The 18309-nt window shown below is 37.6% G+C and overlaps 1 protein-coding gene across 1 annotated transcript in view; it reads right to left on the bottom strand.

Annotated features, from left to right (window-relative positions):
* Nucleotides 1-15486, bottom strand: part of LOC108676643 — a 61962-nt gene extending 46476 nt beyond the window's left edge. The window contains exons 1-6 of the mRNA XM_047885384.1: nt 15258-15486; nt 14719-14840; nt 14264-14374; nt 13665-13728; nt 13183-13294; nt 7795-7799 (exon numbers count right to left, since the gene is read on the bottom strand). Of these exons, the coding sequence (XP_047741340.1) occupies nt 7795-7799; nt 13183-13294; nt 13665-13728; nt 14264-14374; nt 14719-14840; nt 15258-15396 (553 nt within the window). The 5' untranslated portion in view covers nt 15397-15486. The remainder of the gene's footprint in view (nt 1-7794; nt 7800-13182; nt 13295-13664; nt 13729-14263; nt 14375-14718; nt 14841-15257) is intronic.
* Nucleotides 15487-18309: the final 2823 nt, after the last annotated feature.

Here is an 18309-nt window from a genome sequence, read left to right as displayed (position 1 = left end):
TTATGGCAAATTGTGAAAACCAAATATTATTAAGCGTGACTTTGTGTGTACATTGTTACAAATGAACTTAATAACAGCTTAATTAATGTAATGACGTCAGAAACTCGCAAATATCACAATAAGCTCTCGACATCTACACGGCAACTCCTATCAGCTATTATGTTCGCCCGTGTAGTTAAAACTCCCATTTCTCGTCTTTCCGTTCAAACACTGTGTCAACCCTAATCTTGTCAGGTGCAAGCAACACGCTGCTGACACGTTTGTAGGATTTAGTTTTAATGAGTTATTCACATATTTCTTTGATCCAACACGCACAGTGAAAGAAATAAATCATCATCAAAGAAATAATGGATGAAACTCTGATCTTCCCACAATTACACAACACTACCCTACTCAGTGACCGACCAAACCGACAGCGACTGGCGGAGGTGCGAGTTGTCCCAATAATCGGAGCGCTGCTAAGCTGTGGCCGCGGGAGCTCTCATTCCTGTCTTAAATTTTCGTGGCGAATATTTAACTAACGATTGAGACGCGAGCCACAAAGGCTTTGCTCATTCTTGCTCGTTTCAATTACCTTGAGTAATAAAAATATTAGCAGGAAAAATATGAGCAGGGTTGTCCAGCGTAGCAGAGGTCTATGTGAGAAAAGTAGTTGGTGAATGGAAATGAAGGATTGCAGATTGGCGTGCGGAGGCGAATGTAAAGTAGCAAAGATGTGAAACTAAGGCATGACCACAGCTGATGTGCTGGCAGATGACACCTCACAGGTCTCGTCTGCATGACAATAATACAGAAATAGCAGTATTAAAAAAACGTATCCAAAATATAACGAATATGGTGGTATCCAAGATACCTGTCTCAAAGATACTGGCAACATGGAGTTCTCAAAGGCGTTTAGACGGTACGGGACGAATTCCTTCAGGATCACCTTGAACTCTGATCATAGTTCAATGAAGTGCGCTGACAACAATTTCAACATCCAGTGATTGGTAAATTGATAGCTGGAGACTTATCCTTAATGATGAGTGCTTCAGCTATCACCAGTCTTGTAGCGTCGGGGCAAAGCATTACGATGCTGGTGGAGGCGTTAGCGCATCGCTGACGAAGCAAGTTGTGCTGGAATAAATCCCAGCATTAGCATTACTATTAGTTTTAGTTTTAATATTTTTTAGTATCCGCGTACACGAACAGGCGCGTTCCGGGTGACTTAGAAATTTTGCGGTTAGAGAAGCGTCGATCCCTGTTGCCGCCCAGACAAGAACTGGAGACTAATTTAAGATTTTTAAATGTACCATTTACTATACGTGACCTCCTGGGGAGAGGGAATTATAACAATGATGTACAACGTAAGATCTTTCAGTTTCTGACCACATTTATTTTGAAGTCAGGTAGACTGAGGGAACTTTAACTGGGTTAAATTGTAAGAACTAAACTGAATTGTAAATACAGCTGATATATTTGGATAGCCTATTTTGTCTTATTATTTGTAATTCATTCTTCTAGCTTGATATGAAAAGTAGTTGGTGCCTGTCTGAGCAGCGGCTCTTGCTTGTGGATGTTTTCGTGTGCCATGTTTTCCACAGTTTGCATCCTGAGCCACTGTATCCACTGATGACTATAAACAAGAATCCAGTGGTTACCTACTTAGAAGAATTTAAACACTATACAAGCTCTCAGGCCCAACGGCCGTCCTCGACGTCGACCTGTGGCTTTAAGTCTACCCAGTGTAGACACCCCGAAAAGAAGAAGAAGATCCCTGTTGCCGAAATAAACAACGATGTAACACGTCTGATGTCTTTTGTCTGATTTATCAGTGATATGAGCAGGGATGTTCAAGCATTATTTACTGTGTCATGTTTTTCTATCTCATGATGCACAACCTGAAAACTATGTTCTGTGTCATTGAATCCGGTTAAATTCATAAATGATCTTGATACTGTCAATTATTAGCAGTTTTGCCTCATTTATAACGTGTGTTTGTTTTTTCTGAGACTGATTTTCTAGCTTACTGCAATATCAAAGTGATTGTGCGAATTAATCTAATTGTCTATGATTTATGAATCAATTACTATTTTAAATTCACTTTTGTAACGTAACCAGGCAGTTTGTACTGTATAACCCTGAGCGGAATTTTTCCTTGACAAAATATTTTCTGTTGCCGCCTAGATGGAAATTCTGAATATTCCTAAGGGTCTTGAATTGCTCAATCGTTACCGACTAACGTTTCTAGGAGTTACTATTAAGACTAATTTTAAGTTCTGCCTTCTTACGGTACTCTGTTTTGCAGAGCACGTCATGCGAAGATGGACTGAAAAGAACAAGTACAGTAAGATCAAGAAAATCTCTGTATTTCATTCTCCGCGAACCATCTGCGGCCTCTAGCAATGACGCCGTGTCACAGGTACAAACTTGAGGCATCGTAAGTACAGAATGAACCACAACTTTTACTAGTTGTACTCCAAAAAATTAACATTCAAATGACTTCTTCAGTAAATTTGGAAGTCGTTGGCAATGAAATTTCACATAAAAGATAGTTTCAATGTGATCAACTCGCAGCAGCAAAGTGACTTTGTGTGGTCAATGAAACGACAGATGATATTCAGTGAGTCAGTTCACACAGTGTCTTCCATTTACACATTGAGTACTGAAGTGTTTTCACTTAAATGTTTAGCCTCAAAGTGTCGAGTTAAGCTTTCTTTCCTGGAGCAAGCATGTGTAACCGGAAACACCGTCGCGAAGTTGAAATATTTACGGGTAGCGTGCCGACTGGGTATAGACTTTCGTTCTGATCCTAAACACAAGGGCTAAAGGGTCGCTCTTTGGTCCGGCTCTAAATTCCATTGCGTTGTAGAAAGGAGTAATGAACACGATGAAGTTTTCGTAGTATACTGGTAATCTTCAGGCAAATACAAGTTCTAGGGGTTCTAGCCCTAATACACCGCGAAATCACAACGGATAGCAAATGGTACGGGAACTAACCGCACCGAGATGCCGACAACGAACCGCAGAGACTAGGGGTTCTAGCCCTAATACACTGCCTAATCTCAAAAACGTACAGCAAATGGTACGGGAACTAACCGCACCGAGATGCCGACAACGAACCGCAGTTCCACTGTATATCTGTACTGTATACCTATACTGTGTATGTTAATATCCGTACTGTATTAGCACTCTATATATTCTATATATATTAGTACTCTATATCTACGCAAGCTTCACTAAAACAATTCTGCACTAATATAACTGCACTGTTCTGCACTAATAAATAAAAAATGTATTCGCATTGAATCTATATTCTGGTGAACATTCTTAACTTCGACCACATTGGAACAAAATTTTTTACTATGGTTAAGGAGGCGTATCCTTTACCAATTGATGACTGAGTCGAATATAGAAGATAATTTCACGGCTATTTCTACAATTACCCTTCACCTTAACCATTTTTATCCTGGTCTCTAGTAAGTAAAATTTCCATCGATTTCTTTACCTCGATCATCCTCCTCTTTCATTTCGAACAAGGCACGACCATCACCACCTCCACTCAGAGTTAGATCGTGCTTGGCTCACTTATTTATATATCCCACTCTATCCAAAATTAGTTCTGAGGGGAATTGTTGCATTAAAATTAGCATCAACGGATCAAAATTAATTGCAACGAACGTTGAATCCTTGAATTGATTTTTACTGTCCTTTCATACCTATCTTTCAGAAGAACATAATAACTACTCTGGAACGTCTTCGATAAGTTGTCAATCCGATTTTGTGATGCATAGATAACTATAGCCCTTAATTTCTTTTTTTGGTACTCAATGGGACACTCCATTGAAGGAATTCGATCCATTATTTATAATCCATGTTTTATCATGTTTGAAATAAAAATTAATATCATCTTATTTTATTAAATTTCCTCCAATGCAAAAACAATTTACGGGAGACGAAAGAAAATTAAATTGAATCTGAGTAATAATCTGGATGCGACTGCACTCAAGGTATTAATTAGTTCCAATCTGAAGTTCATTGTTATTAGCTTAAATTATTATGCATGCTTCATAAATTTTAATACTTTAGTTCAAGCGTGCGCTCTTTTTTTAATAATATACGTGTAAGGACTATTTCTAACAAAATAGCGGGTTTTCCATAATGAAGTGTCAAGACCGAAGGTTACCTCGAAGGTGGTAGTGTGTGCGACGTGTTAGTTAGCCTTCTGCCTATTCAGATGCGTGTCCCGTATGTTAATTTCAACCTATTATTCAACTGTGCTGTAAATAAACTTTATTTGAATAAATGCTTGTGGGAACAAGTCTTCATTAATACTCCGACGAAAACTCTTTATAAACTGACTTGGTGAAGAACCCTATCAAGTTATTACAATACGCTTAAAAATTACTTTTTAGTGAAAACACTTCTAAAGAATCCAGTGTCTCCAATGTTAAAGATGTACAATGAATTTCTCATTTTATTTTCGAATAATAAAAAAATTAATTTTTCACTTTTTCTGATATATGAATTTTTTCCAAAAGTATTTATTCTGTCAATTGATTCAAGCATTGCCTCCGACTTCACACAAGTGTGCAAAATTTCAGATTAATTGGACAGGTGAAAGTGTGTCAAATATCAATTATAAGATTTGTAGCTGATAAAATTATTTTTTAATTTTTTAATATTGGGGGAAAAAATTGTATTCCTAAAATTATTTATTCAGTGATTTGATTCATGCATTGTCTCCAACTTTACGCAAGTGTGCAAAATTTCGGATTGATAGGATAAGTAGAAGTGTATTAAATTTCGATTACAAGATTTGTAGCAGACAGACAAACAGACAAAAAGTGAAGTTAAAGAGAAGTGTTGTAAAAAGTGATTACCACCATTCAACTTTATTTTTTCATGATCTTGACTCTTGAGCGCAAGCGAACAGTTATTTAGTCACCTCTTGTGTTTACAGAATTATCCGATTCGATCTGTTAAGCAGATTCTAATATTAAAAAGAAGTTAATCTAATAGAACATTAACTATTAGTTGGCACCCTCTACAATTTATATTATGCTTGAACGCTTTGGAAAAATGAGTTGAATTCATTGTGTAAATCACTATTTAGATAGTCAATTTATTGCACTAAAGCGGACAAGCATCGCCCCAATCAAAATTTTGATTCCTGTCAGCCGCTGGCCCATGGACGCCCCAAGCTCGCTTAGAGCGTGAATTAGCGGCTCTAAGTCCGCTTTAGGTTTTGGTTGTACGAGGAATATAAGCACCTGATTAGAATCCGGTCTATTCCTTGACAACCGTGGAGGCGAGTGTGGGGCGTGCGTATTTGGCGCCTGATACCTTCGGGAGAGACACGGCCGAATCTGAGAAATGCATTGAAAATAAATATTAAAAAAAAATATGAAATATTATAATAAAATGCGTTCCCCCATATATGGGGAAAAGCAGGGGGCATTTGTATCTCTGTATAGGTACTATATATATGCAGTCTTGTACTACTCGCTTAGTTTTAAGATCAGAGCTCAGTCTATCAGAGGCTCAATTTCCTTGCATAGACGTTTACAACTAGTAAGTAAGTTGACATGACGTGATTTAAAAAATTCAATCGATAAATATATATATAACTGTTTCGAGGGAATGTAAGTCCAGCAAATTTTTCCTATTCATCCATGTATTTTGCCGAATGATCAATGTTGTGTTTAAATTAATATTTGAATTATTTGCCGTAGCATGTCATTTAACTCTCGTCACATTAAATTTCTATCGAGCAAACAGTTCTGCATGGGCCTCAAAATTCTGCGTCCCTTGATGAAAGAAAAACTACACAATCGAATGGAGAAGCACATATTAATCTTAACAAAATCGAGTTACGACAGTAACTTGTTTGCAGTTTTCAGTTGTTCAGACTTCATAGCAAATAAGGATCTTTTCGCAACCACCGTCGGCTGCTTCATTGGCAGTATTGAGTTTCGCACGTAGTTCTTATCAAGCATGAGTTAACAACTGCACTCAAATTTTCTGGTGAGACAATCAATAAATAGCGTAATATACGATAGTTATGGAAATCCTCAAATCAAAAATGTTGCTCACAGATGGGCTCTTTGTAACCGATAGTTCATAGGCTATCTTCTGCTTGAGCAATAAGCTAAAGCATGCAGACATATGACCAAAGCTCAACAGGTTTCATGTTGAAGAAACCATTCGTCTAGCAAATAATTTTACCGGGGTCAGGAAATATTGCATGCATCTGCCGAAAAACGAAGAATAGAAGAAGTTATAACGTCTAATTCAGTGATCATTCCAATATTGCTTAGCTCGATGGAAATTTCATGAATCTATCGTCGTATAATTTGTAGTTCATCAGAAATAACCCAATTTATCCTTATACTTGAATGTAACTCCGTCATGAAACCTGATGATACAACGAAATAGAGCAGATAGTAACTGAACATAAGCTACTAACTTACTTGCAAATAAGCGGATTACGCTTTGCAACCTGTTCCATCGTGTTCAGATATTACATCATTTATGACAAAGGTTTGATTCGGAATGTTTTCGCCAAGAATATTCTTGCGTGAAATAAGGAATTGACTTCACGTGATGATTTTGAAACCTTCGGCGTGCAATACCTTCACCACCTCGTGTCGCTATTTTTCTCTAGCCTAATCTATAACCTTTTACATAGGAAAGATACCGTGACCACTTTATTAGCAATGTGTACTTCAACCCAAAATAACAATCTGACAGTATAAGCAAATCTACCATAAATAATTGAATTTCACTATCGAAGCCACCGATAGAAAGACGAATTTTTACTCGTACCGCTCTGCCTAATAGAGGATACTTTTTTGGGCAAACAAATTTCCCGTAAAGCACATATTTCATTTCAAGCAAGACATTGTAAAGATTAGTAGAAAAGAAGCTCAGCGCCGAAGCGTCAACCTAACAGGTATGAACGTATACTAACTCGATTCGCTCGAAGGTACGAACGTGTGCTCGACTCGCTCGCTGAGCTTGGGCATGCGAAATAGGGGTGTTGGCATGCGAAATACGGGTGTTGGCATTCGAAATAGGGGTGTTGGCATGCGAAATAGGGGTGTTGGCATGCGAAATTTACTTTAGCTGTGTGAAGTGGTGATGCCACGCATGAGTGCTGTTACTTTAGCTGTGTGAAGTGGTTACCATTATTGCTGGTCACATAATAATCTTATCTCTGTTGAAATTGCACTTGGCTGCATTTAAATATTAAGTATACAGACTCAACTCACATTTGTTGTCGTCTTAAAATTATTGTCTAAGCAATTTGCCTCACTTGCCGCCCTGGCGGTACTTAGATTTGCGTTGGGGTTAAAATAATTTGCAACATACAAAGTAAATTCTTAAGAAGTTCCTCATTTTTTGGTTGAAAATGATGTCTTTTCAGTGGAATTCTTTAACTGAAGTGCCAGTAGAGGAGCTATATAAATCACAATTGGGTCGCTTGCTAGTCGTCTTGTCAGTAACTGTGTCCGTACGTAATTGCCACTATGGCGAGAGTGGCCGTAGCTTATTTTAGCCATTCAAGAATATTATGCTCGTTATGCCTATTTTAGGAGAGGTTAAGCCCCTCAATAATTTTATGTACGTTTGTGAGACATTATTATTATTATTTTAAAAAATCGACAAATGCGTTTCAATGTCACCTGAATATAAATTTTAATAAATACACAAGCAACCAGTCATCATGAAATAGTCATACAACTACTCCTCCAGTAATTAGCCACAGTCCTGATTTTCATTTCCTTCATTATAGTTATATCTCCAGTCGTTGATTTCTGTCTCGGACTTTTATTCGTGTCACCATCAAATGCACTCACATATACAAGGCGTTTTTATCCCCTGCTCCTCCGTTAAACTTCTAAAGAAGACGCGAAATTGCTTATTTTTATTCCTGCCGCTGAGCAGCCGCCCTCGGGACAAGCTCAGGCTTATACATGACTGCAGGGTTAGCTACAACACGCGGTCCTGCTTCTACAGGTGCTTGTATACGGGGCAACTTATTTATTGGAGTTATTAACATTATTTAGTGCCACTATAAGTGGCAAGTACTAACCGCCACTAACAATTGGGCTACTGGCCACGTGTTTATGGTTACTGGCTTGTTCAGGGGCCAGTAAAGAGGGGCGGACAGTAGCTGTCACAAGACCAACTGGCGGCCGCGTGGTTGTGGTAAAGGCAACGGCTCACTGCAAATAACTTTGCGTAAGTCTTGGAGTTATACAAATAAGTGAAATTTTGCTGTGCAATCAATCTTTGGATCAACATTCATTGTAGACTGCAATGTATAATATTTTTATTTCGTTTCCAAATATTTCTAGATGTATGTTATTCATTAAAAATTGTTACTAACATGAGAAATTTTGTTTACTTCACGCAAGTGCCTTAAAAATTGTATCCTATTAATTTCTGATTTATTTTTTAAATTACGACCTTTGAATTTCATATATACGAACCATTAGCCATGTGGCCAGAATTTTAGAAGCGAATACTATTGACGATGGGTAAGGTATCCGTGAGCAAAGATTTTGACATTCAGAAAATTGCGGCAAGGCGACATTCTAACTTTTCTTTCTTCTAAGTTATATTACATTCATGTTGCGAGACTCGCTTTTTAAGAAGATTGTAACCCGTTAATGATTTTTTGATGGACTTTGGGAATGAAGCGTGAAATAGAGGTGTTGGCATGCAGAACAATAATTCCAGACTGGAATTGGCAAATAAACTGTCTTTGTTCTAACCTGTCAAATAACCTGTGCGGCCACTCAAGAAGCAATGACGGCCATGAAACGTTGGCCGTCATTAATGGCCACGTGTATAAAGTTACTGGCCGGAAAAACTGGTTAAATTTATTTGTAGCCGTTATAACAGGCAGCAACAACTGGCTCGCGTGGAAGTGTGATTTATCGGCCGTTACTGAGGAATGGAGCGAAGAAATGGCTTCGGGCTGCCTCAATATTCTGCGGGCTGCCTCACTATTCTGCGGGCTGCCTCAATATTCTGCGGGCTGCCTCAATATTCTGCGGGCTGCCTCAATATTCTGCGGGCTGCCTCAATATTTCACTCGTGCGCAACAAATGGCAAATAAATTCTAACTTTGGCATTGACTTCAAATTTCTTGGTCGTATCCTGCATACACAAAATAGGTCCTGGAGTCCATCAAAATATATAAGATATATAAGTAATATATATAAGTAAACGTCAGTGCCAATTAAATTGCCACTTCACCGATGTCGCCGGCCTCAAATAACAACGACTTATTTTCCAAAATATATTCAATCCAAATATCCTGGTAAATGTGAACAGCATAAAAATATTATGGGATAATTAAACACAATTAGTAGTTCTCACCAATAATATATTGTTTTTATTGACGAGTGGCGAGATAAGGTCAGTATCTGCTGAGTGGCGACTCCAGCGTCATTGCCAGAAGATCAAATGGACATCAAGAAACCACGAACAGGCGCTAGGATTACTCCAACCTCAAGGCTTCGAACGCTCTGAGGGTGTGATTTATGGCAAAGTATGAAAACCGGATATTATTGAGCGTGACTTTTTGTTACCTTGTTGAATAGGAACTTAATAACAGCTTAATGAGTTAAATGACGTCAGAACCTCGCAATCATCACAATAGGCTTTTGTCATCTGCTGCACGGAAATTCCTGCCAGCTGTTTTGTTCATCCGTATGGTTAAAGCTCCCATGGGTCGACTTCTTTCCGTTCACACGCCGTGTCAACCCTAATCGCGTCGGATGCAAGCAACACGCTGTTGACATGTTTGTATGACTTTGTTCAATGAATTATTCGTATATTTTTCATCCAGCACGCACCGCTATGTTTTTGCTTTGTATTCATATAGATTGTTTTATAAAATCTGTTTCTAAATGCGCAACTTATGACTGGAAACGTTCCTATAAAGAATGGATGAAACTCTGATGTTGCCACAGTTACACAACACTACCCTACTCAGTGACCGACTAAAGCGACAGCGGCTGGCGGAGGCGCGAGTTGTCCCAATAATCGGAGCGCTGCCAAGCTGTGGCCGCGGGAGCTCTCTCATTCCTATCTTAAATTTTCGTGGCGAATATTCAACTAGCGATCGACACGCGAGCCACAAAGGCTTTGCTTATGCTCGCTCGTTATAATTGCTTTTAAGTAATAAAAAATATGAGCAGGGTTGTCCAACGAAGCAGTGGTCAGCGCGAGAAAAGTAGTTGATAAATGTAAAGGAAGGATTGCAGATTGGCGTGCTGAGGCGAATGTAAAGTAGCAAAGATGCGAAACTAAGGCATGACCACCAGCTGATGTGCGGGCAGATGACACCTCACAGGTCTCGTCTGCATGACAATAATACAGAAATGACAGTATTAAAAAAACCATATCCAAAATATAACGAATATGGTGGTATCCAAGATACCTGTCTCAAAGATACTGGCAACATGGAGTTCTCAAAGGCGTTTAGACGGACACGGGACGAATTCCTTCAGAACCACCTTGAACTCTGATCATAGTTCAATGAAGTGCGCTGATAACAATTCCAACATCCAGTGGTAGGTAAATTGATAGCTGGAGACTTATCCTTAATGATGAGGGCTTCAGCTATCACCAGTCTTGTAGCGTCGGGGCACCGCATGACGATGCTGGTGCAGGCGTTGGAGCATCGCAGACGATGTAGGAGCAAACTTGAGGCATCGTATGGACAGAATGAACCGAACAGGTAATACTATCCTCTGTACTAGTTGTACTCCATAAAATTAACATTCAAATGACTTCTTCAGTAAATTTGGAAGTCGTCGGCAATAAATTTTCACATAAAAGATGGTTTCAATGTGATCAACTCGCAGCAGCAAAGGTGTTCCTCTGGTCAATGAAACGACAGATGATATTCAGTGAGTCAGTTAGCTCAATGTCTTTCATTTACACATTGAGTACTGAAGAGTTTTCACTTAAATGTTTAGCCTCAAAGTGTCGAATTAAGCTTTCTTTCCTGAAGCAAGCATGTTTGCACTTAGAACAGCGGAGAGTTTACTCAAATGTATGTTTTTGAAGAATATGATTTTTTAGCTGGCTCTTAGTCACACAAGAATATTCACACTCTGAGCAGCTAAGAGGTTTTTTAGACGAATGCTTATAAAGAACATGACTCTTCAGGCGGCTCTTAGTCACACAAGAATAGTCACACACTGAGCAGCTAAATGGTTATCTAGATGAATGATTATGAAGAACATGCCTCTTCAGTGTGCTCTTAGTCACACAAGAATATTCACATTCTGAGCAGCTAACAGGTTTTTTAGACGAATGCTTATAAAGAACATGACTCTTCAGATGGCTCTTAGTCACACACGAATATTCACACTCTGAGCAGCTAAGAGGTTTTTTAGACGAATGCTTAGAATGAACATGAATCTTTAGTTGGCTCTTAGTCACACAAGAATATTCACATTCTGAGCAACTAAGAGGTTTGTTAGAAGAATGTTTATAAAGAACATGACTCTTCAGCAGGCTCTTAGTCACACAAGAATATTCACACTCTGAGCAGCTAAGAGGTTTTGTAGACGAATGCTTAGAAAGAACATGACTCTTCATTTGGCTCTTATTCACACAAGAATATTCACACTCTGAGCAGCTAACAGGTTTTTTAGACGAATGCTTATAAAGAACATGACTCTTCAGTTGGCTCTTAGTCACACAAGAATAGTCACATACTGAGCAGCTAAATGGTTTTCTAGATGAATGATTATGAAGAACATGCCTCTTCAGTGTGCTCTTAGTCACACAAGAATATTCACATTCTGAGCAGCTAAGAGGTTTTTTAGATGAATGCTTATAAAGAACATGACTCTTCAGATGGCTCTTAGTCACACATGAATATTCACATTCTTTGCAGCGATGTGGTTTCTTAGATAAATGTTTGTAAATAATGTTGCTGGCAGGATTTTGTTCCATGAAACAAACGCATTGTGGCCCCGAACAACGATGTGTACTTTCTCGCTTATGTTTAGCAGAAATGTGTTTCAGAAGTTGAAGCTCTGAACCGCAGGAATATTCACAGTCAGAGCATGGGTACAGATGTGAGGATGCCTGCTCATCTGGATGGCGCTGCTGCATTTGGCAGGTAACCTTGGCATCAACAAAACCCCGCTGGGAATACGGGAGCCTCTCGCTGCGCTGCTGGGAGCTGGACGCTTCAGAGACGCCGCCGCTGTCACCAGCGTCTTCTGGATCTCCTGCAGGTGCGGACTGCCTCCTACCCACGTTCTGAGGGCGCATTGGCAACAAGGATTTGTTACAGGAAATACATCCAAATGAATTTAAAATTTTATTGGAACTTACCTGCAACTTTGACCAAAATCTATACAAATCTTAGCTTCCATTATTCAAAAAGTCATGGAATATAATGTAATTTTGTTGAATTGCATTTAGAAATTTTTGGTTTGTTTTTGTGTATTCATACTGTTTTGGGCTAAATTGGACATTTTATGCGTCAAAAAGGATTATTTGATAAGTACGTAATGCTTGGATTGCTTATTCTAATTAATGTTGAACTGTCACTTATAAGAACAAAGAAGAGATAAGGACAAAGAAGAGCTTGATGGCGTTTCAGAGAGAAGATGATGAAGAAACGAAGCACTTGGCGCTCGCCATGCACAGAATCTCACAATGAGCTGATACAATGCGGCTCTATAAGTTTCCAAATTCTGTGTGAAGCTTTTGCACCAGATGGTACAGCTCCATGGTTGGCTTATACACCTTACTTTTAACCAACATCTCAGTGTATGCAGAATTTACTGGTGAAGTGAAATTGGACAATAATTTTAAACAAACAAGTAACAACAGGTCACAATGAAGTAGGTTACAAGGTAGTATGATAATAGCAGGTTATTTTATTGTTAAATTAGCATATGAATATATCCATTAATTAGAACTTATATGCCTGATGATAAGTGATTGAAAAAATCAACCAAGATAATGAGGCTTTTATGTAAACCATCAAGTGATACATGAGTTTAAATTCTCAATCGTCCTAACACACAACCACCCACCACATGTCCAGGCATGGTAGAGGAGAGCGAGGCAGGACGGTGGGCTACATGTGCTTCACGAGCCTCAATTTGAGCTTCCATCTTGTCCGGCCAACCGGATGCGGGAGGTGGAGCTAGCTCATCAATATCAATAGGCTCATCCTTCACAGATATGTCCTCTTCCTCATATAGAGGCTCAATTTTGATGTTAGCTGCAACGACTTTATGGCACAGAGATGAGCCACTGGCCGCTGTTGAGGGATAGAATTGAAATAAAATTACATGAAGGCAAAACTGGTACCAAAATCTATAGACACATTGACGAAATCTACACAGTAATTCATTGTATGCACATAATTGTGAGCAATGCAGTCTTGTTAATATAATGAGAAAGTCTTATATATATGTTAACCCACAGAATATAATTTTCATCTTCATAATCATATCTCAAGTAATTGGTGCGTTTTATTTCAATTGATCCTTTTTGCTGTTGATGTGATACGGACTCCCATGTAAATCTAATTTTTTCATGATGTTAGAAATATGAAAATACACAATTTATACCACTCAAAAATCTTTTTCAGTGATGTCACTATATTTTCGTTTGTTTGTGGTAAATACCTGATGGGGGAGGTGGAGCTAGCTGGCCACCACACCCAGGGCTGGGAGGCTCACCTGAACCAGCCTGACACAACAGGTGGTCACATCAGTCACGTATACTTTGATAATATCTTAATGAATGTAAATTAGCTGTGGTGGATTTTGAACTAATAATTCAAAATTGACCTCAAAGATAAAGTGTTAAGTGTATAATATTACCTCAAACACTGGCATTTGCAATGAAACATTCGAATAGAATTTCAATTTAGTCATTCATCATCAAATGGTTCCCCCTAAAGAACCTCGATTTAAATGAAATATGAATGAATCATACACAGCATGCATAGGAATCATTTCACCTAACAAGGCTCAGGGAGCATATGCATGTCATTACGAAGTTCACTGCCAGAGACATAATCATACAAATTTTATTAGAATGCAGAATTGTGATCAAAAACCATAAACTCAGTTATTTACATAATAGCACTTAAGTGATCACAGAAAATCATAATGGATCCCAATGTCCGTTATAAAACATGATGGGCTTCACTAATTCACATACAAAACCAGCATTTGCACTGAAAATCTAAATAAAGAACACAGCACCAAGCCCCACCAACCTGTTCCTCAGGCACAGCAGCAGCGTCCTGTGAGGAACGTCGGTGGGCGTCCCGAGCTTCAACTTGAGCTTCCTCCTTGCATGGCACACAAGATGAGGAAGGTGGAGTTTGCTGGCCAAATGAAACAATCATGAACAGAGACTTCATTGACTGATTGGTATGATGACTAAATTATAAATATATCAGAATATTATCCATGCATTTAAGTAGGCTCTTTGCAAAGATAATATAAGTATTTTATGTTGTATGAGATTCACCTGCAGCCCTAGAACATAATTTTTAATCAATGCATTTCCTTTTCTTAGAGAATTTCAGTAACATATATCACAAAAAATAGGAGCACAGTTCTTCAAGCACAGGATTTCCATTGAAGTTAAAATTAACCCCAAGAAGGAAAATATTAATGTCAAAATTGGAATGATCATCAATGTAAAGATATAGAGTAATAACTTTACCTGATTTTCATCAATATCAATTGGCTCATCCTTCACAGATATGTCCTCCTCATATAGAGGCTCAAGCTTGATGTTAACGGCAACGACTTCAGTGCGCAGAGATGAGCCACTGGCCGCTGTTGCTGGATAGAATTGATATGAAATTAAATGGAGGCAAAACTAGTACCAAAAATATAAACACATTGACAAAATAAAAACAGCAATTCATTGTATGCAAATAATTGGAAGCAACACAGTCTCTGTTAATATAAATGGAAAGTCAAATATAAGTGATAGCCCACAGAATATTATTTTTATCTTCATAAATTAATCCTACCTTGGATATTGGTTCATATCTAAATGTTGAGCTTACCAGCAGACTTAATTTTGTCAACACCAGAAGGCCTTTAATTCATTGTATGCAAATAATTGGAAGCAACACAGTCTCTGTTAATATAAATGGAAAGTCAAATATAAGTGATAGCCCACAGAATATTATTTTTATCTTTATAAATTAATCCTACCTTGGATATTGGTTCATATCTAAATGTTGAGCTTACCAGCAGACTTAATTTTGTCAACACCAGAAGGCCTTAGCAGGAGGTTCAGCCCAGACCACCAGCCTCTCTCAACTGCATCATCAGAGAGTTTGTGCAGCACAACACGACATACTTTCATGTCATCCATTATGATATCCATTAGATTCTACTGGGTCCAAGTTGGAAAAGTTTAAAAATAAACAACAATTTGTTCAATAGCCAAGCAAAAGATTTTACCACAAATAAATATAAATACAGTCACATAATTGCAAAAGATTTTTGGTAAAAAAGAATACCTGAATATTGCTAGTGGGACCTCTGAGTTTTGTTGTTTTTATTTTTATATATGTATGATAAGAAACAAAGTTGATTTATATGGAAGTCCCCAATTTGTTAAAATCCCTATCACATCGACAGCAAGTTAAAATCCCTATCACATCAACAGCAAGTATCAATTGAATTCAAACACGGCTTGGAAAAATTCTAAATAAAGGAATACAACAAGCATTGCCCAAACCATTGTTTATACTGCTTCTAAATGGCATTGTTGCTGTGTGTCTCTCTAGTAGGCGAGACAAACACATTGAATACTTTAGGTTTCTAGGTGGCAACAACCTATAAAATTGCTCATTTATTACTGTCAATATAAATGGAGTGCAGGATACAGTTCTATTCAATAGGAAAAGGTTAAAATGTTAAAGGTTAAATGGGTTAATGGTGAGCAAGGAGTGTTGTGCCAAGTGAACAGAGAATGTATTGACTGTAAGGAGTGTTAACAAACATTAAGGATAATGGTGTTCATGTATACATTCTTGGCGCCTGAGTTATTAAGACCATGGGTTAAAAATAAAAAGGAGTGTAAGAAGCACAAACGAAGAGTTTATATTGGGAACATTGACAAGATGCATATGGGATATGTCATGAAGGAAAATAAAAATTATTAGTTATAAGCTATAACTTGCTTAAATAAAAAATTGATTAGGCCTTGGGCATGTGGCCATGACTTCAAGAAATGGATTTCAAAGTAATGCAAGCTTTGGATTATCAAGTAAAAAGAAAAGCAGAGCAATAGTCAATAACCTCATTTGTGACACCTTAAAAGCGCTATATAATGAATACAGATGTTATAGGATGCACTCTTGATGATATTATAGGTGACTTAATGTGACTGAGAATGTTTGCTGCGTCAGGGTTTTCAAACCAGTGATTTGCCTGATGGTCTTCACCTCCCCTACAGCCATCCTAAACAACCACTCTGTAAAACTTTTGTATTTTTGCAAATTTCATTTATTTACTCAACCCTCTACCGCCCTGTGTCACTCTCCGGGAACATACAATTATACATAAATTATTGAGTGTAGCAACCCGAAAACGTTTGTACTCAATAAGATTTGAAAGTTAATGTATGCGGCGGCAACTATTAGTGTAAGTCATTTTGCACTCACTAGAACGTATCCTTTTTGGGAGGGCTTGTGTGACAATATTGCTCCAGTTACTCATGTCAGATGGTAGAGGGTTAAGTGAGGAATAATTACAATTTACTAAAGTAACAGCATGTACAAATGGAGAACAGAGACCAGGGACAAAACCAAAGCACAGGAGTCTAACATTACCTCTAGTTATTCATTCAATATTTTCCTGTTTCATCCCACTCTGGAAAAGTCACAGATTGGAAAGAAATGTGATTAGCCTAACTAGTACACTTCATCAATATTTAAGCATCCTTTCCCTACTTAATATAGGGTAGTTAGCAATAGTCATCAGAAACAAATGCAATAGTTCATGTTTACTAAATCAAATTGCACTTCAGGAATTGGGGGTTTGCAAATACCCCTTAACAGGAAACTCCTGCTTCCTTGCCTAGTTTATGGAAATTTGTCTCCCCACAACACAAACAACCAAGATACTGCTATGGTATCAAAACAGCTCAGTGAACATTTAATGAGCACTAAAGATGAAGCTAGTAGATTTAAGCACACTAATCACAATCAAATAAAAGTAAGAATAAATGGAGTTAAACCTAACATAAACTTGCAGATTACATATATATATATAAGTGAAATAGGTAACATGCTTTTTAAACCCCCAACATGAATTTTGTAACTGGATAAATAAGCCAAGGACACTCAATACCGTCAAATGGGGTAATATGGGATAGTTTGAGCATTTTTTTTTTTTTGTTTATAACTTCTTACCATAAACATTTCATAGATAAGTTTGGGCTTATTTTAAAGGCCTTTGCAAGGGTTATGATATGTCATCTCCGAAAAAATTCCATATGCTATTCATAAGGTGCCAGATGCAAAATATAGGCATCCAAATTACCCCTGGAAATGGGTTATTCTGGGACACCTGAAATAAAACTAAATTTTAAAATGTTTGGAGCATGTAGAGTGTACTCATCCATTACAAACAGTACTCTGAAGTCCTCCTCTTCTTTTGCAGATAATGTAGATGTAGAATAAATGACATTTTCTGTGATTTTCCCTTTTTCTCCTATATTGATATGATATTACCATAGTCATACATTACCATATTATTGATGTGATATTACCATATCCATGGACATGCCAATGAGCATTGATAATGACCTTGTCCACTGCAATCTTCGTATCAGCAGCCATATAGCATTTCTTCTGTATCTGTAAGCTTCAGGACAGCTTGTAATTTTGCACCATTTTAATTGGGTCAAGTTAATTAACTATACCAATAATATGCGTTTAAAAATTTCTTTTTAAATACAACACTTCTGAAGAATCCTGTGTCTTGGATGTTAGACATGTACAAAGAATTTCTAAATTTAATTTCAAATATTAAAAAAATTATTTTTCAAAATTTTTGTATGATATAAAAATTTTGTAAATTTTCAAAATTATTTATTCTGTCAACTGATTCATGCATTGTCTCTGACTTTATGCAATTGTGCAAAATTTAAGATCGATTGGACAGGTCAAATTGTGTCATATATGGATTTTAAGATTTGTAGGAGATGAAATTATTTTTACATTTTCTTAATATTGAAAAAAAATGTTAATTTATAAAATTATTTATTCTGTCAATTGATTCGTGCATT

This window comes from Hyalella azteca, unplaced genomic scaffold (genome assembly GCF_000764305.2).
Source record: "Hyalella azteca isolate HAZT.00-mixed unplaced genomic scaffold, Hazt_2.0.2 contig17761, whole genome shotgun sequence".
In the NCBI taxonomy this organism is placed as follows: Eukaryota; Metazoa; Arthropoda; class Malacostraca; order Amphipoda; family Hyalellidae; genus Hyalella; species Hyalella azteca.
Note: the sequence above shows the minus strand (reverse complement) of the source record. Positions and strands in the feature narration are given on the sequence as shown.